The sequence below is a fragment of the Polyergus mexicanus genome, unplaced genomic scaffold (assembly GCF_030449975.1).
Source record: "Polyergus mexicanus isolate NDT 795.1 unplaced genomic scaffold, iyPolMexi1.0 SCAF_18, whole genome shotgun sequence".
NCBI classification, from domain to species: domain Eukaryota; kingdom Metazoa; phylum Arthropoda; class Insecta; order Hymenoptera; family Formicidae; genus Polyergus; species Polyergus mexicanus.
The window spans coordinates 1,846,875-1,867,437 of record NW_027223338.1 but is presented as its reverse complement, the minus strand read 5'-3'; the positions used below and the strand labels follow the sequence as shown (position 1 = coordinate 1,867,437).

The following is a 20,563-nucleotide window of genomic DNA, read 5'->3' as shown; positions in this document are numbered from 1 at the left end:
ATAATCTGTGGACAATATACTGTCGAAATATATGAGAAACTGAATTTGTTGCTCGTCTTAAAGTATTAAAAATCGATACTTTGTCGCCGCGGACCCTATACGACGCGCTATTATATTATATAAACTAACTAAAAGAATTTGTTGCTCAAATGTATTTGGTACTAAAATAATCTGTGGACAATATACTATCGAAATATATAAGAAACTGAATTTGTTGCTCCTCTTGCTTTTTTAAGAATGACGCGTTAAAGATATATGTTAAGATTACAGAGTGATCAGAGTTAAACAAAATATAATCGTATTAATGATGATTTCGAATGCTAATAAAATAGTAAAATTAATGCGCTCAACGATTATAATTATGAAATCATTAATAATCATCAATGACGAATAATAGAAATAATGAAGGCAAAGATAATATGGTCAGTTTTAATTCTAAATATTTATATGATTATCAGATTATAAATAATTAATCAAAAAACAACTCGATTTTTCAATATCATCGTTTCCATAAATTAAAAAATAAATTGACATGCATATTGTTAATTTCGTTAATGCACATGTTTGATAATTTTCATTCTCTAAAAATGACGCGTTAAAGATGTTAAGATTACAGAGTGATCAGAGTTAAATAAAATGTAATCGTATTAATGATGATTTCGAATGCTAATAAAATAGTAAAATTAATGCGCTCAACGATTATAATTATGAAATCATTAATAATCATCAATGATGAATAATAAAAATAATCAAGGCAAAGATAATATGGTCAATTTTAATTCTAAATATTTATATGATTATCAGATTATAAATAATTAATCAAAAAACAACTCGATTTTTCAATATCATCGTTTCCATAAATTAAAAAATAAATTGACATGCATATTGTTAATTTCGTTAATGCACATGTTTGATAATTTTCATTCTCTAAAAATGACGCGTTAAAGATGTTAAGATTACAGAGTGATCAGAGTTAAATAAAATGTAATCGTATTAATGATGATTTCGAATGCTAATAAAATAGTAAAATTAATGCGCTCAACGATTATAATTATGAAATCATCAGTAATCATCAATGACGAATAATAGAAATAATCAAGGCAAAAATAATATGGTCAGTTTTAATTCTAAATATTTATACATGAGCTATAATCAATACTATTGTTTCCATAAACTAAAAATTATATTGACAATTTTAAATGTTTAATAATAAATTCTACTGACCGACCGATGCACCGCCCTTGCATGTCTCACTTCTTTCCGCATCTGGTCATCGCGAGATCCTTTCCGTTTCCGGTTGCTCCCTTCGCTTCAAATTGAGACGAGACAGTCTATCAATTTGTCCACTCGTGCATAATCACTATTCTCATAATCACTATTTCACTCGTAGTCCAAAATCCGCCATATGCAATGACGCGGTAAAATTATTTCCATGCCGATTATAAACATGAAAGAACATATAATCGCGTATTAATAAATGGACGGAGACGATTTTCCGTGATTCTAATCGACATTCCCGATACTCACGACATCCACTTTATACACGGGATAAACTTGTGATGGATAAAAAAAGGCGAGAAATACGGAAAGAATATTTCAATCTCGCACGCTAATGCGATACGACGGTTACTGTAACGGTTACGGAAAATTTAGGCAGGTTGAGTAGTAGTAGATGGGGAGGGGGGAACGCGTCGTCGAATATCCGTTCCAGGAAAAGGAGCGAGCGCGTCTCTTCCAAGAAATAAACCGTACGCGAAAAATCCTGCGCGAGATAAATCAAACTAGCTCGAGCGACGCTCTTTTGCGATCTCGATTTATGAAATTGTGAATATAACTCTGAAAAAAGGATTACATTTGAAAACAATATTAAAGAATATTAAAGCAGAAACGTGTGGAACGCGACGCGCTTATATTTTCAACGCAATATTATTATATACGACAGCGAGTAAATTATTTCAGCGCCCAAAAATATATTAAATAATGTATTCATCGATCGTTGTATCGCATTATAAAGTCGATATATCAAAACTACAAATTACTCTCGATTCGGATATTTCGAATATTCGTTCGGATGCGAAATTCATTTTCGATAGATAAGAGATGCGTGGGAAAAATCTTGTCGTTTGCGAGTATATATATATCGAAAGATGCCTTAATCACGATTACACGGGTTAATATATTACACTCGGATAATCGCCTGTTATTCGATACAAGACCCCCCCGACACTCGTTCGTACGCGGATCTCACTTTCGACGGATAAAAAGACGCGAGAAACACGGAGCGCGACCGTAATTCGTCTTGAGACTCGCGCTTGTGCGAAGGGACTGACACGATTACGGAAAATTTAGGCTGGACGGGTTAAGCGAGGAGAGGGGAGGACCGCGTCGCCGAACGTCTCGGTACGGAAGCGTTCAAAAAAGTTGGATGTAAACATTCAGATATAAACAAAGAAGCGCGGCTCGAGAAAGAGAGAGAGAGAGAGAGAGCTTATATTACAAAATCTCGATCAATTTTCATGGCGAAACGATAATACAACGAGAATAATCGTTGAATAGAATGTGTAAGATTCGAGGAGGAATATATCTGAAAAGCAGCTCGCACACCACATATGAACATTCCTAATAAAATATTCTTATTTAAGAGAAAAAAAAAAATGTGTTCGGTTAGTCGACTAATTTTACACGTCAGGTTTAATAATATTCATGGTTGTAAAATTGACCAATCACGGTCATTCGATTCTTGATTGGTGATTGGTTAGTTTTAAAACTATGGATGTTACTGAAATCCAATTAAGGGTGACGTGTCAACGTTAATCGATGTCTCTGAAATGCCGCGAGAAACCACGAGTACCAACAGCTAAATGAGAAATTTTACAATTGGCGAAGCTTCGCGTCGCGTTTTTCACACGTTTCGTATTTCAATATACTTAAATATTCTTTTAAAATATATGATTCTTCTTCAATTATATGTATAATTTCGCCAGAAAATAATCGCGAGATTGTAAAAGTATCGCTCGAGCTTCGTTATCTTATCCTTGTTCGTATCGCGAAGGTTTTTTGGCGCACGATTTTTTTCTCGCAAAAAACTCGCTCGCTCCTGTTCTTGGAAGAGATATTCGACGACATTCCCCTCCCCTCCCCCCACCTATCCGTCCAGCCTAAATTTTCCGTAACTTTAATACTTTAAGACGAGCAACAAATTCAGTTTCTCATATATTTCGACAGTATATTGTCCACAGATTATTTTAGTACCAAATACATGCGAGCGATACATTTTTTTATTTACTTTTACTTCGCGCAAGTGAATGGTACGACGCGGCGAGACTGAGTATATAGTGGTATTAATTAAATTATATACTTTTTTAAAAATATTTTTATGTTATTTTAGAGCAACAAAATAGCAACAAATTCTAGTGTATTTTATTTTTTGATTCGAGCTTTATATATATTTTTTTCACTATGGGGGGGGGGGGCTGGCTTAATGTCAAGCTAGCACCCCCCACTTTGAATGTAAATTCCTGCTAAACGGTTTGAGCAACAAAATTCGGACTACGGCAACTAATTAGCACATAATTAGCACTAAATTATTTGATGTATTTGATTTAATTTGGCGTTGGTGGGGGGGCTAACTTAATACGGGTCTTGTACGCGTGCATAAGTAAGCGCAAGCGTCCCTTCCTTGCTTCGTATATACACGCGGCGCGAGCGCGATTTATCTTAAGAAGGAGGAAAAGAGAGAGAGAGAGAGAGAGAGAGAGAGAGACTGCGAGGTTAATGCGTTCCGAGAATCTATTATCGGGCTGCCAATATTATAATTATTTTATTAACGATTCGCTCATTATATTCCTTTTTACAGACGAGCAACGGTGATTACAATTATTTTTCTCCGCTCTTTTCTTTTCCTTTGATCCCTTTTTGTCCTCACCCCTTACATTACTGCTCTTCCGCATAATGACAGCGCCTACCATTAAAAGTATCCGCTTTGTTGAAGAATGTATTCTTGGAATTAGGAATAAACGCGTTCGATTAATCGTATGATATTCCGCAAGGAATTGTTATATAAATTATTTCAATGATATATCGTCCCGCGCGTACGTGACGTCGAATATAATTGAAGACTTGAAAGAATGAGAAACAGACGAAATTAAATATGTACCTTTAGATGTAAAATCGCGAGATGTTGTTGCATGTGTGAGAAAAAAATCTCGCGCGATAAATCAAGATTGCAAAATATCGCAATTTCTACCAACGACATAGGAATTTCATTAGCAGCTTCCGAAATAACGAGATAGATTTAAATAGACAAAGATACTGGTATAATTCGTAGAAATAATTATATTAAATAGAGTCGCGGCCGCGCAACCATTTGCGAAAAATAATTTCCTAAAAAACGTGATATTGATCAGCGCGCGAAGACCGGCCGGTTTGTTCGAGAAGTCGTTAATCAGCACGATGAGGGCGATGAGAGGGTTCATTAGCAAAGCGTTCGCTCTCGCGGTCGAAGGAGATATTTGCGGTTTCTCTATCTTTCTCTCTTCCTCTCTTTCTTTGGTTCTTCTCTCTCTCTCTCTCTCTCTCGGTCGACCGCTATTCCCAGGAATCTTTCAATTCCAGTCTACAGGATGGGGTTGTATCCTCGCGTGCGTTGTTAAGACCGAGATTTTATGACATGATCCAAAATAACGAGGAACCTGAGTCAGTCACGCGCATAAGTTATCTCGTTTCGTTTCTCGCCCGAATCCGACCAATCGTGTTCCGTCCGACGGTGACCCCGGTGGTCCATGCGATGAAAATGGCGAACCGTCTTGTCAGAATGCGCCTAAAACTCGGGTCATCCAAGATATTCCGACGACCGATAATCGATGACGTCGTCGGGGCGCGGCTGTTAAAGAATCCTTGCGACACATGCTCGAAAATACATAAACCGAACGATAAATGTCGCACTTCCGAAATTCCGTAGCGTGATACGGATTTTGTGGTTTTGCAAAAAATATCGTTTCAATGTCGACGTGTTTTTGTACGAGATGGTGTAAGCTTAGAAAGCCATTTTGAGCTGAAGTCTCAACGCTTAGATAGGGCTTATGATTTTTTTTTTTTTTTTTTTTAAACTCCTATTCCCTTTACAATCTGTCTCAAGAGAGACATTTAATAAAGTATGTGTTAATATATATGCAATGTGATGAAGGGTATGTGCTCAACAGCTCATCCCTATACTGCGGCTTCCTAATATAGAAGGTCTTGCGGGATCTTCCTTTTCAAACGTCGTTTAGGTTTTTCCTTCCATAAGATTGGCGGCCAGTGAGTTAGGATGGGCTGGGCTTATGATTGGGGAATTTGAAATACGACCGCGTGTGCTAAAATTTCGAAACCGCATTAAATTCATCGCTAACGTGTGGTACCATTAAACGCGATCTTAAATGCTTCCTTCGCGTTAGATGCGAGCCCCGTGTGAATGCAACAACACGGCTCGCCTTCTAACCGCTATCTTAGAAATGCACTTACGCGCACACCTGATCGTGTTCCGCACGAATACACGACGTCAAACTCGTTCCGACACACGCGAGACCTTCGTGTGTACCTGATCCGGCTGTTCCGCTTATTCGTCGAACCCGAACCTTATTTAGTTATATATCGCGTTAACGTAACGCGTCGCACCTGATCGCGTAAATTAAGTTTTATCGCGAGAACTCGTTGGAGACTCGCGTCAATTTTTCGCAACGGGAAATACCATTTGAAGCATCTATGCTCTAAATCGCGACGTAAGTTGAGACATCTCATTGCGAAGATATCGCTACTCGACCGTTAGAAAAGCATTTCGAATTATTTAAGATTGTGCCAAGTGACTATAGAGTCACAAGTCTTCCCACCTGTATCGTACATGTTCATTCTCAAGTACCGTTGTACGAAAAACGTCCGTCTTATACATCACGAAATATCTTATTTACGGTGTCGTTATAACGGCGTCGGTCGCGTACGAAAGAACGCAAAAGACGCAGAGAGATAGACATGGCCGCAAGAGGAAATAGAAGAGATCCAACAGCGGTGAAAAATCTCTCCTTTCTTTTTCCGACTCTTCCTTTTTTCACAGGTGCTGCTGCTGTTGCTGCTGGAGGGAAGTCACAAATTTTTTCATTAATATGCAGCGAGACACTCCTAACTCCCTGCTGCTCGGAAAAGGTAATGTAGTAGCGGGGGCAAAAAGGGAGAAAATGCGGAGCCCGCCCGGTATGCACGTGCAACCGTCGAGACTCGTGTGTGTGTGCGCGTGTGTTAGCCGCACGCGCGCGTAGGTGTAAGAGAGAAATAATGGTCTGCTAGGAAATGTAACCGGCCGACGGGCTCACGCCCTCGTCGCGACGCCTCGAGAGACTTTACGGAGGGATGAAGGAAGAGGAGGAGGTTCTCTCCGCGAACGGAGACGCGCGGAGAGAGGAAAACGCGAGAGAGCTAGACGCTAGACGGGGGCGCGCATGGGGCTGTAAAAACCGGGAGAGAATACGTGTGTAAAGTGCCGGGTGTACACGTCGATATACGCCACTTTCGAGAAGCAATTCGCCTCGTTTCATCCCCGACATAATGTTTTCCTGCCCAAGAAATTTCTATCCGCCCTTCGTTTCGTAATAAAATTATTCAAAATATCATTCTCCATGGGATTACTTTGCTCGTGCAGAAGTAACTTTGCGCCATATATATGAAAACGAAACTTAGACTTAAAATTTTATACACACACACACATATATATATATATATATATATAAAATATACGACGTATCGAAATAGAAATATATTAATTACAATTTTTTTAATTAATAAAATTAAAAAAATGTTTTAATATGAAACTCGTTGGCAATATATTTAATATATCTATAAATTTGTAAGAAAGCATTCGTCGCAAACATAAAAATTGACAATGTATTTAGCAATCAATTATAAACGAACTGAACTTTATGACGAATTATGCAAGAGGATCGAGTTTGATCACTCGTGGCCTACGCAGCGCATCGCAGCTCGAACTCACGGAAATTATACCGGTTTGAATACCTGACTGAAATGGGGAAACACGTAACACGGGGCTACGCGAGTCCTTCGTCGTTGGCGTACTTCGGGCCCCCGCTATTCCAGGCGTTTTACCGAACGGCATGCCAAACTCCTCTATATATCTCTATGCTTGTCTCCTCCTCTTCTTGACCGGCGTCCCTTCTCCCTTCTTTCCTCTCATTCTCCGCCTCACTCGCGAGATTTTTCTCGACGATTAAAATTTATACTCTCTCGTGTACCCGGTGCGTGTCGCGTATCGCGTTTCGTCTCGCGCTCGTTTTGCGCCGGGTTACGTTCAAAGCATTTACACACGTACACAGATATATGTCCCGAGATATCATCCCGTCTTTCTCTCGCGTTTTTCCCACCTCGCCCTGAGTTTGACAAGTTTATTTGCCTCTGCGGCTCGTGATCGGGCCGCGTTTCCCCGTCGTCGACGGATGGAAAATCTACGAAGAGAAAACGCGCGCGACAAGGGGACCACCGATAACGGTTTCTTTTCAACGAAATTGCGGTGGTTCCGCTGCGGAAAGCTCAGCTTGCTATTTATAGAAATAAGAATGGTATTAACAGAGAGAGAGAGAGAGAGAGAGAGAGAAATGGACGAGGGAGAGGCGTGTTTTCGTCCAATCATCCGACGAGAGAAAAAGCTTCGGGATAAAAAAAAGAAAATACTGATTTTTATTCCGGCAGGTTATACCGAAGCGACCCTTTGTGACTCGTGCCACAGCTTGGGCAGATATTGCACGTCGCCGATGATATTGAATATTTAAATCGCATTGATATTCCGCGAGAGGCGAGGGAGGGTGCACGACAACGTCGAGTTAAAAATATGAAGTTTTTTTCGGCGCGCCAGAACCCGATTTGAAAGATCGACCGGCGGTGTAATAACCAGAATCCGTCCCGTCCTTCGGTATCGATAGAGTCAATGTCTTCCGAAGATATATATAAGTTAAACGTCGTATCGAGACGTTGACAGGTTTCCCGATAATGACGCCCGATAGCTCGAATATATTAACTCGCCGAACGCGTCATTCTCATTCTTAATTGATGCCGAAATCGTACAGGTGATTCGCGTAAATTTCTCGCTATCGCGCATCTCCCGGTCTTCCCGAACACCTTAAACGGGGATCATCCTTTAACATTTTTATTTACAGCGAGAACGTTCCACGATATCTTTAGTGATACTAAATACAAGATAACGCGTATCTCCCTCCGTGTTGCGTAATGGACAAGAGGAGCGCACCCAGTACTGAGATGGGAAGATCATCAATTTCGCGATAGATGCATTTTCGCGGCGATGCATCTGGGAGAAGTACCATCGCGAATTCCTCTTCCTCTCGCCCTCTTTTCTCTCTATCTCTCTCATTTAATTTGCGATGCTACAGCGTTCTATCGGATACGATCAATGAGGGTAGCCTACATTCGTGACGTGATCTTTTCCTCGGATAGGGGGAAGCGTACCTAGGCCATAAGCCCAATCTTCGCATACACATGAGAAGAGACAGACGCGCGTAGCCCTTCCCTCTCTCGGCCTCCCTCCCTCTCTCTCTCTCTCTCTCTCTCCGCTTCCCCCTTCAATTCTCAGACGATAGAGGACAAGTCCTACTCCGTCCTTGTCGGACCGATAGGATGCTGCCAGGTTTCCCTCGCGTACAGTCGAGGCCCGGGATCAGAGTAGTAGGTTGTACAGGTATGCACACGGTGGAGGAGGGGGCGAGGGTTGGCCGGGGGCATTCCTGCGGCGTTGCCGCGTCTCTTACTCACCGTGCCCTGAGAGAGAAAGGAAGAAACGAGAGAGAAAGAGAGAAGGAGGACAGCGGCTGGAGAGAAAGAGAGAGAGAGAGGGAAAGAGAAAGGAAGAGACAAGGAGCCGAAGAAGGAAGGAATAAAAGCGACGAGCTGGGGCTCTCGCACGACCACGAGCGTAGCTCGAACGAGTCTTTCTGCCTTTTCGCGGAGGCAATCGAGTTTGCTCGGCAAGAGAGCACTGCTTCTCGCGAGACCCGTTCCCGGCTCCCGATATCCCGATGTCGCTCCCTCGTCGGGGAATCGCTAACTTCTTCCTTCGTTGCTCTGCCCAAGACGACCGAGGAAACTCGCTCCCGTCAAGAGACGCTAGAGACGTTCGAGAGCTTTGAAAGCTCCCTATCTCTCTAGCGCACGCGCGCGCGTCACGCGATGAGAGACAGGACGTAGGATCGCTCCTAGAGCGGGATTAGCTAAAATTTAATCAACGACTCTCGGGCCGCCCGAAGACAGCTGCGCATCGAGTGAGCGGTATCGATTAATGCGTTTACGGTAAACGGATCAACGGAGAAGTTAGCGAGGGACGCAATTATAGGAGCGACGAGACTTCTTCTCGTCCGCGCTATCGTAATTCCGATTCGTTCGTCCATTTCTGATTTCGCCTTGGCTCCCGGCTAATGTCTGTTAACGTACAACGGAATCGAACGAAAGGAAGTTTCGAGCCTTGGGTGGGGTCTCTATCTATCTCTCTCTGGGCGATCGCATCGTCGGAGAGCAAAACGATGGACTCGCTTCTGAACGGTAAATGAGTTCACTAGTGGACGTTGGTGGCGAATGTTCGTAGGCCTTACTTCGAGAAAATAATTAAATCTCGACCGCCACATTACACCAGATTCGGTTCGTTTCAAATTCTCGAAAGAGCTCGTTTGCGATCGAGAGAACGACGATTAAACTATACACGATAAATCAATTTCTTTTTGTTTGTGTTAATGAATTTGAAAAAAATATCAATATAAAGTGAATATTTCTATCACTTTGGTTATTTGAAAAATGTAAACCAATCGAAATCATAATTATGATGTTAAGAAAATAATTAACATTTTATATGCATTTATCTTATATTTCTTTCATAAGTAACTGTCAATATTTTTTATATCGATAAGAATTCCTTTTTGTTCGAAACAAGACAAAAAGACGCCGATCTATCTAGATCGATGATTCATATCGAGGGGGGGAGAGATCGATGGCATGCGTACATCCATGATTCCACCGATAGTTTAAGAATTCGATTTCGCGAGATGTCACGCGTCGATGAAGAATTTTAACTCTCGGTATTTTGCAGCCCAAGCTCATTCATAGCGGTGCCATATTCCGGCGGTGCTTGTACCTAACCTGTAAATTTGAAAGTCCGCGAGCTAAAGTAATGGACGCGCATCTTTGAGATCACGGGTGCGATCGAAGGATAAAGTTCGCAGATGTTAGTGGCAACGGCAGCGACGACGGAAAGGTGAGGGAGAGCGGGAAGGGGGAGGGGGAGGGGGCAGGGGGGCAGGGGTCGAGAGGAATAGAAGATATCGCGGGGACAAGGATAACGAGGAGCTCGCGTTTCGTACGAGCCGAGGGAAACAAAGTTAGCCGCCTCCATCGGCAGACACGGTCCACTGGGAACGGATCCTTGGCAAGTTCCATTAAACGCGTTACGTATCGAGGAGGGGGAAGAAGAAATCTCGAGGGGCCCCACCGGAGAAACTTGCCGCGGGTACACCGCGGTGGCCGCAATCGCAGGATATAACCCGGAGATTTCGAAACCGAATCAGCCCCGAAATGCGTCAGGTGTAAGGAACACGTGGGTTGGTTAGTCTCGATTATTATCTAATCGATTATACCAGGTATATAAATATGAAACCGGAATTTTTGTATAGAAAATACACGTTTATTGTACGAAAGTGATAAAAAAGATTTTATTCCAAGTATCGCCCATTGCTAGCTATACATTTTTCCCATCCCTCTGACAATTCGTGGATGCCACGGTATATAATAAAGCACAGCGCGGATAATTCTATATGCTGGAAGATATAAATACACACATGTGTTTCGTGAAATGTATATACATATAATGATTTATCAAATTATACACTTTATGTATTACAAATTATGTTTTCATTTTTTTCCACGAGATCAAAAGCATATAATAGATATTTTAGTAAAGAAAAATTAATAAGTGTAGAAATGAAAACTTTATTAGCGCACACACATGCACATTTTCCACATTAATAGAGTTTCTCGTCAGAAATATGTATAAGGATTCTAGCCGTTTTTTTTTTATGCATCTTATTTTTCATGAAACGCTCAAAAATCGCATCGTATAAAATAAAAGACGGGATGCCGCGAGTTTGCTGGCCGAATTCGTGGAGGCGTCTCTGCGTCTCGAGCAGCCGGCGCGCCGATCGTCCTCAAAAGCGCGACGAAATGATCCCCTTTTAATCCCCGAACGCTAACCTACCAGCACCTCGGACGATCTCGCAATTCGGAAGATTGGTCGGCATTACGAAATTATCGTTATTCCCCTCTACGAAAGGGGGGAATGAGAGGGGCCGCGGAGAGGGCGAGCCATCGAGATGCCCGAGGCGCCAGGATTTTTTTCGGTTAAAATATGGAAAACGTTGCGGGTAGCCTGTGTGGATGATCTTCAGAAACGCATAATGGGACTGGAAGGCCAATCTTGGCTACGTTAAATCACGTTCGCAACGATCGGGACGAGGGCAGTGCGCACAGAAGAATTCTTTATCCGAGCAAACAACATCCATCGCCTCGAGATACCGACTCGACGCTTATTAGAAAAAGAAAAGACGAGGGAAGAAGAAAAAAGAAAATTAAAAGTGCGTTGCCGTGAATCTCGATGCGACGAGAAATTATATCGCGATTAAGGGTGGACAAGAGACAAAGCGCGTAGTTAATGTAAATGGATCTGAAATTTCTTCCCGTCAATATATGTACATATATTTGGCCTTTCGACTTAACTTGAAGTAAAACGAGGTATTTTAGGCTGGAAAAAATTACCGAGTCAAATATTTTGCTAATTTATAATGATAGCTCCCTTTATAACCTAACCCGTATTAAAGCCACGACGTATAAAGAGCCGCGCTGTATTAATCGTATACAATATTAGAAGAAATGCTGAATAAGAGTTGGAGAGTTACTTTTGTTTCACGAGAAAAAAAGAGGACGGATTATATAAAATAATAGCCTAACGTGAGTTAAAGTAGACGAGAAACTCATAGCCGCCACGTGATCGGTCACCAGGATATTCGTGTGGGTAAGTATAGCGGTGCGTACGTAATTAGTGTCGTGGCAATTTGATCGTTCTCCCCCTCTCTCTCTCTCTCTCTCTCTCTCTCTCTCTCCTTCGTATTCAGCGTCTCCGCGCAATAAATCACGCGGCCGCCGCTTCGTGCCGCGAAATTACGACCGGAGCGTCAGGAAACGTCGACTTGATGCGAACTAACGTGTCCCTTACGTTCGCTTCTCCGTTAGGTCGAAAGAAGAATGTTGTACCAATGTCCTGGATCGGGACAAAAGAGATATTGCGCATATTACTGTCGCAAATTACTATTCGTATCAACATTTATCTTCGCAGTAATGTATATATGTCGCGTTACTTTTCGTCCTATCCTATGTTCCGAAAGTTCTTTTTCCGGAGATGTTCTTGTATTGCAACAATTAACAGGAGCTAAAAATATTTTAATATTTTTGTCTAGTATAAAAGCAGTCACATTGGAGATAATTAGGTCATTCACGATTAACGATAAACGGTTATCGAAAAAATCCGTAATTGGCGCGATATATCGACCCGAGGTGCCTCCGCGTGGACTGTCATCTCGGTTTTCGATTAGCCGTACGTAAATACGTAGACAGCAGAAAGTAAGGTAAAAGAGAAGGCAGGCAACTCTGAACGGTTACCGAGCGCTTACCTTGATCCGCCTGAGTCCCTCGCGGGCAGATTAGCAGCAGCAGCAACGGCAGAAGGTGGGCAGCGGAAGCAGCAACGGCGGCGCAGGTGGCTAGAAGGCCCGCTATGCCCGCCATATTGAAGGGGGCCATTCTCATCGCCGTGTGGGCCCGACACTGCCGCAGTGGACGGCCGCCGGTCCTCTCACGATCAGCGCGAGGATGCAGTGTCGTCACTCTCGCCTCCTCATGCCTCCTCGAAACCTCGCTTCGCGTCCTCTTGCCCCTCACGATCACCACCGGTCGCCACCGTCCAATTATTCCTACACCCTCTTCGTCACCCACCACCTCCGCCTTCTTCACCGGCCACGGCTTTCCTCGCCCGCTTATGCTCCAGCTTCTTATCGTTCCGCGGCTTTTCACTATTCCCAGAATTCTTTCAGCGCACTCGCGGTGCTGATCATATATTCGTTAATGATACTTCTTGATTCGGAAATAACTTTGGATAAATAACAATGATATGGCAAACGGCAACAAATTTTTCACGTTTACTTTACACGATGATACAGTTGTATAGTAGACTCGATCTTGCTTTGCCAATTTCGACTCTTCGATGTGGATCCAAGTCACTGATAAACGAAGAGCAGTTTTACTGGCTGCTAAATCTGAAACAAATAAAATTATCATATTAATTAAAATCTCATTTGTTTTCTTGTATTATCACGCTATTTACTATCTTATTTCCGAAATTTCGATATGCGTATACAGATACAAGCAACATGATGTTTATCGCTTGCGCGAATGAAAAGGCAGAATTACATTCATTAGTTCTCTCTACTCTTCTGATAACTTGTCGTAAAGACATGATATTATTTTCTCATTAAAAAATATGTTTTAATTATACGGTCTTCATTGATTAATGTAAAATATTTTTTTGTTGTTCCTTTAAAAATGTTACTTTTTAGTATCTGATTCGGCAATGGTGAAAAAGATATATGTCATATATGAAAGACGAAAAGTAAAACACCCTCGAACGACGTATCTCGAGTTCAAGGTCAGCTTGTATTACATCGGCGAAGGGTGCCGGTAATTTCGGAATTTGTTACTACCCAACGGTCAATTACCGTGCGTGTGAAAAAGGAAATAGTAGTAGTAACGACAGGATGCGAGAATGGTGAAAAGAGAAAAAAAAAATAGGAAAAGGGGCGAAAACTCGGAACACAAAACTTTAGGGTTCATCACGATAGTGGAAGGGTGTCGGGATAAGGTGCGACGGAGAGGGAGGGTAAGGGGTTTTAGGATCAATACCATGCGTTTATCCGTCTCCTTCTCATCTCCACCATCTTCGACTTCCGTTCTTCTCGTGCTCGTAGAGAACGCAACACAGTAGGGGGAGAGAGAGAGAGAAAGAGAGAGTAAAGTATCGACCGTCCCTTTTCGGCACATTCTGTCTTTCGCTTTCGCTCTGGTAGGCTTTAAGGTCTGGCCCGGCATCTCACCATTCTTCGATGAAACGAGAGGAACAAGACAGAAGAGAAGAAAGACAGAGAGTGCCGCGTGCGAGAAGGCGCGGGCGCGAGGATCTAAGTAGGAACGAAATTCTAAAGTGCCGAAATGCAAAGAGGTGGAAAAGAGCAGGAGTGTCAGAGAACGAAACAGCGAAAGAAAGAGACGGAAAGGAGAGAGAAAGAGAAAGAAAAAACAGAACAAGCGAGAGAGAGAGAGAGAGAGAGAGAGAGTAGGCACTCTTTAAAAGTTCTTCTAAAGCGGGCAAAGACCTTCTCTCGCTTCTTCCCCTTCTCTTCGATTCTAGCCAGGTCAGCCAAGATGCATCCGCGAAATTGCAGACTTCAGTAAAACGCCGCCATCGCCGCTGTTGCGACTCGGCTCGGCTCGGGTCGGTGCGCCAGGTAGCGCCTCTTAGCTCGGCTACCAACCGCTTGTGGTACCATCCGTTTCCTACTGTTGCCCGACGAGTGGTCTCGTCAAAAATTTAACATGTCCTCCTTCTCCTCTAGCGCACCTCTTCGGGCCTCCTCATCGTCCTTTCCGTTTCATCCCTTCCCACTTGAAAACGACTTCCTCTTCGGAACGGATTAGAAATCCGTAGTACTTTCTTTCATCCGTTCTGCTTTTTCACTTTTTTTGATAAGACCCGCTAAAAAAATTGCCGAAAATAGCTTTGCTCGTCTCAAGTGAGAGTATGAGAGAGAGAGATTGAAGTATTAATGGGGAAGGAGAAAAAGAAGAAGAAAGACTGCACGGTAGGCGGGTATCTAGAGTATCTCTGAGAAGAGCCTCTATTTTCCATTTTTTTCCCTTGTCCAATCCCCGCGTCTCCGGTACTTTTCACTTCCTTCGAAAAGCAGACGTAAACACGACGAGGATCGCTTCTCCCGCTAGCAGGTCGTCCACTCTGTAGGTGGTTGGCCACCTCCTTCAACGAGCAAAGGCCTCTTGCCGTCTCTCTCTCTTCATCTTTCTCTCTCCTTCTTACCTCGCGTCCTCTTCCGGGCCAGACCTCTTTCCGCGTATCCGCCACCCAGGTAGGTAGGTAGGTAGGTAGGTAGGTACGCCAAATTGCAGATTTCGGGAGGCGGAGGAGGCCCTCCCGACTCTCGAGTGGCTCGTGAAAATTTTAAGCCCTGCCTCTGTGCGATGCCGCGTCTCTTACAACGAGTTTCGCGTCAAGCCGCGATACTCGCCCGTCACAGGGGGGTGCAACCGAGAGAGAGAGAGAGAGAGAAAACGCGCGCCTCTGATACATACCCATATACTGTGTACAATGCCTCTCTTTGACTTTCGGGGATATCTTCGAGTGCACTTGCCTCCTTTCAAGGTGAAAAGCTTTTTTCCCTCCCCCTCTCCGGCTCTCGTGACGTCGCGCTCTCGCGCTTCCATCCATCCGCCGCAAATCCTCCGACTATTCCTCCCGCACAACTCTGCGAAGAACTTTTGCCGCAGCCAGGTTTCTATCCAGATTAAGATGTTCCCTGGCGCTCTTTTACGGAGCTTATCCCGTAAAAGTTTGTTATCCGAAAGAAAGTCTCTATCTCCGAAACATGATGGATGACAGTTTGATTGTCACGCTGTACACGAAGATAAAAAATATCCAATCACGCACACATAACGGAAGCTCGCCGTTCAATTTATGGTGATTGATCTTAGGACGTGTTCTACGCGGCCGATAACGGCTCCATCGTAAGGCATTATATTTTACTACAGGAATTCTTTTTAAATTTTTATCAGTAATCTTTACGCGTACAAAAAATAAAATCATAAAATATCCGTGTCCCGTGAACGCTTCACTTCGTAAATATGATAATTGATCTTAATTTCAATTAACGGGATAAAGGTTTGTTGTCATTTTTCTTACAAAACATATAATTCTTTATCTTTTCGCCGTCTAGAGAAAGCATCGGAATAATTTCGCCGAGCCGCGTGCAAGTTTTCGCTCATCTCCTTTTTCCTCTTCTTCTTCTTCTTCTTCTTCACCGCTACTCGGGCGGGCTCTCGCTTTCGTTCGACTCCTCTTGTTTCCAGCGTTTCGTCAGACTTTCCTCGTGGCTGGCTCCCGTGACCGCCCCGGGACAAATTCTATTTCCGGTTGAATTTAAGACCCTCCGGAATACACGGATTTATCTCACCGGCATGCCGCGTGCGGACGGAGAGAGATAGAGGAGGAAGAAGAGGACGAGGAGAAACGCGAGCGGGAAGAGCGGCGTGGATCCGAAGAGGCTCGTAAACGTAACAAAGAAAAGACTCGGGAGAAGAAGCAGCGCAAGCATGAACGAGGAGCGGAGGAAACCGTGCGAAGGGTGCAGGAGAGGTTCCTTGAAATTATTATACCTTGAACGATTGCCACTCTCGAGGCGATCCGGGCGCTATTATTTTTCCGAAACTGTGTCTCTACCCGATCTCTCTCGTCTTTTTTCAACACTCTTTTTCCGTCTCATCTTTTACAATAGTAACGATCGTCCGGTTAACGAGTGACGGATAGACGCAAGAAACGAGACAACTTCCATTCTTGATAAACGAGAGAACATCGTCGTTAAGAGCATCGCATGATCCGGGTCTACTTTTTTGAGAATCTTTCTATCCATGATCTTCTTATCCGAGATTTTATTGCGATGTTTGTAGCGATAAGAATTTTAAAACAACGCTTCGAAACCTTATTACGTCGTCTCCTTTTCTTTTACATCTTCCTCTCGTTTGTTTAATTTGATTAGCTCCATTATTTATTTTCGTTTCTTTAACTCAGGCCGCTTGAGTCTATCTTCTCGATTTCAAGATCCCGCGTTTACGCCGATGAAAATACAAATAGAAGAAGAAAGATTTTCTTTCAACACACATCATCGCCGTTACTTTCCTGTCACTTCGTTTCATAACATGATGTGAAAAGTGCCATTTCTAAATTATATCGTACATAATAAATTAATTATTTTCCTTTTTTGGACAATTATTACGCCGCGCGTTAAATATTGATACGCAATTAAAGAAATAAAATATAAATAAGATTTAATTGTTTCTACGCATACATAGTAATGTCACAATTTTATCAATTGTATTATTCGTGCTTAATTCATACACAATTGGCGACCGTGGTAACGTATGCGTTAAATACTCGCGTAAATCGCGCGGTGAATATAGCGTGATTAGATTTGCAATCGCGAACAAATCCACACACTGTCGATACATAAAACCGCGAGAATTTCGCAATTGGCTCGGTCGTTTGTGCCAGGTGAAAGTGAGCCGTGCGAGCTGCTCCCGTAACGCTGCATCGAGCAAGACCGAGATTCGATCAAAAGACGCAACGTATATCGATTCTCTCGTCCATGTTTAATTAAGATTTCGTGCAATCGAGAATCCATTGTGCTCGGATCCGATCCTCGTCAGGAGATCCAATCAGATTTCTCCGAACACTGATATATTATCGGAAAAATTTTTCATCCCTCGCGCAAGCGATAACGCATTCCTTTGATAGATAAAACATCCGGTTCTATTCGTTACGACTGCGCGCGAGAGCTGTCCGTATCGAAGTGATTTAAATACAAAGACGGTACGCGCGCGAGCGCGCGCGTGCTGAAGAAGATTCGCACGATCCATAAATAGCTTTCGTGATTGAGGGTCGGAGAGGAGATTATCTAAACGAACCGTCCGCGCAAAGGAAACTGACGTTTACGCGAGCGCCTGAAATATAAGAAATAAGACTCGCCCCATTCGTTAGCGTTCCGTTGTAATCAGCATTGGCATTCCTGATTACATATGTTTTTACGCTTTCTCGTTACTAGCTTCAATCGCTTCCTTGCTACACGCATGAATATCTTTCGCACATAAATTAACGAGAAATCGTAATACAGAGAGAATAATAAAGGAATAAAAATATATATGAAATAAATAATGGAAAACTTTTCTTAAAAAAGAAGGCAAAAAAGAAGAATTTCAATGTCCTTAAAATTAAGGAGAAGCTCGATTGTATTTATTCGATATACGTGTAATGTATATGTGAGCCAAAGAATGCCATTCCCGAACGATATATTGTGAAACTTAGAGAGACAAATATGAGTCGTTCAGGCGGAACTAAAAGTAACGAAGAAAAAGCAGTACGTTTTTCTTATCGTGCGTCGTCCAGCATGCAACTGGACAGCCGATGATAAAGCTAATGGCCTCCGCGGAGTTCATCAGTGATCAGTCACGCGATCCTGACCTCCATTCCTTTTCTACTCACGGTAAAGAATCTGCTTCAACGGAGTCGAGCGAATCTTTATCGCGTTTTCACCAGAGGAGAAAATCGAGGTATAAAGAAAAACGGAGGGAACGAGAAAGAGAGAGAGAGAGAGAGAGAAGAGATTTTCGAAGAAGCGACGAGGAAGACAGAATCTGGGATTGCCGCCAGGTGATAGCCTAATCCACGTTCCTCCGTTTATCCCTGACGTGTCGTGACAAACGTTCTGTACGTTGTTCGCATACGTCAAAATAGTTCGACCATTAGCGGTCTCCTCGGCTTTTCTCGAGCCCCACGCACGGCGGATGGAATCCTCTTTACGAGGGGTAAGGAGGGAGAGGCCCTCCCTAGAGTTAGAAAAGTGAGAAAGGAGAACATACGCACGCGGATACGCGCAGGATGGTGCTTACGTCGTAATTTATATGTCTCTAATTCTCGACGATAAGCTCCTCGTCGCGGCTTCGCGTCTCCAGATTGCGTTAAGTATCGTTAAATGATACACGCGTCTTCGTGCGCGCACGCGGAACGAGATCCTTGGTGCGTGCACACGCACGTGTATCTCCATATCGACGCGCGAGTGCGCGTGCACGATGAGATATACTCGGAGTCTTTTCGGGCAATGGGCTCTCATGAGGCCGCTCGCTCTCTCGCGTGCCTCATAATTTTACTCGAGGGGACCCAACAGTTCTATATTTCACGAGGGCTCGAACGAAACTCCGAGAGTCGTTGTTTGTTGCCGGCGCTTCTTCCGTTGCTTCTTTCGTAGCCACGCGCTATGTCTAGGGCCATATGGCTTTCATTTCTTCTCTCTCTCTCTCTCTCTCTATTTAGTTCTCGCACTGTCCCTTTGTTGGGGTATCTCTCTCCTCCCCGTTCCTCTTCCCTCTTCCTACGCAACACTGTTGGATTGTCTCTTTCCGCTATATTTAGTTTTATGCGCTAGCTCGGCGCGCGAGGTACAGTTCATCATTCCCGAGAGACATTACACAGACCGTGTTTCTTTTTTTTTACGAATGAAAGAGATTTCTGGATACCGTATCAACTGGGCAGATAACTATGATGTATACTTGACAGAAATAGGCAAATAACTATGACGTGTGGTTGGTAAAAGAAAAATTTGTTCCCTTTATTTTTTTTTTTTTTCTTTCCGCGCGCATCCAATTTTAACTAATTCTCAGCGTGTTTAAAAAAAGCTTTCCGAGAAATCGAGACACGGTCTCTCATCGCGTTCGCTCCTTCTTAATAATTAGGGGCATTAATACCCCAAGTTAAATTATAACTGACTACAAACGACGGCGGGGGTTGAAGGGGGGAGCTCGTATCTTCCGCCGTCGTCGTTGTCGGCGAAACGATGCGTACTTACCTTATCCAATAAATAACAGGCGCGGAAGACGAAGTTCTCGACTGGAAAGTTTGAAGCTTCTCATGGGCTAAAACGCTTTTGTCAGTCGCCGTCGCGTCACTAAAAGAGAGAGAGAGAGAGAGATTTAAGTTCTCTCCCTCGGAATAAAATTATTCCTCAAAGGACTACATCTCTGTTTTGTATCCTCGGGGCATTATTAGGCCTCTCTCTCCCCTCTAGTTCTGTCTGCTCGAGGATACAACGCGAGTTATACGCGAATCCTATAAATTATCGCTTCCTTCTCGAAGGCGACACAATTTGCTGTTCCGCTTCGTTCTCCTCGTTTTCCCTTCGTATCTGAATGATCTACCGAGCAATGAAGGAAAAAAGGAAAGGAGAAAAGGATGTTTGCTACGTAAAAAAAAAAAAAAGAAAAAAAGAAGAAGCTATGTATTTCTAGCGCGCAATTCATAGCGTATACTTCCGGCTTATCCGGAGTTTTTTCTCCTTTTCTCTCCCTCTGTCCGCCTCCCCTCATCTTCCGCCAGAATCTCCCATACTCCCACAATTCTCCCCGCATTTTTGCGCAGATCGGACCATGTCCCGACATCAGGGTAGCATCGTCCTGTGACATATGGAGGGTCCCCGAACGCCCTGTTTTCCCCACGCGGTCCCTCGAGGCTTCTCTCGGGATGTTTCTCCTAACTGACCGAGCAGATACTTCACCCTCCTATCTCTGGTATGTATACGACCTCACGCTC

At 43.3% G+C, this 20,563-nt stretch overlaps 1 protein-coding gene across 10 annotated transcripts in view; it reads right to left on the bottom strand.

Moving 5' to 3' along the window:
• Eph (Eph receptor tyrosine kinase) overlaps window positions 1–20,563 on the bottom strand; it is a 110,585-nt gene that overhangs the window by 57,560 nt on the left and 32,462 nt on the right. For all 10 annotated transcript variants that reach the window (XM_070311045.1, XM_070311047.1, XM_070311046.1 and 7 more), the window contains exon 2: window positions 12,759–13,400. In XM_070311045.1, the coding sequence (XP_070167146.1) occupies window positions 12,759–12,894 (136 nt within the window). In that variant the 5' untranslated portion in view covers window positions 12,895–13,400. The remainder of the gene's footprint in view (window positions 1–12,758; window positions 13,401–20,563) is intronic.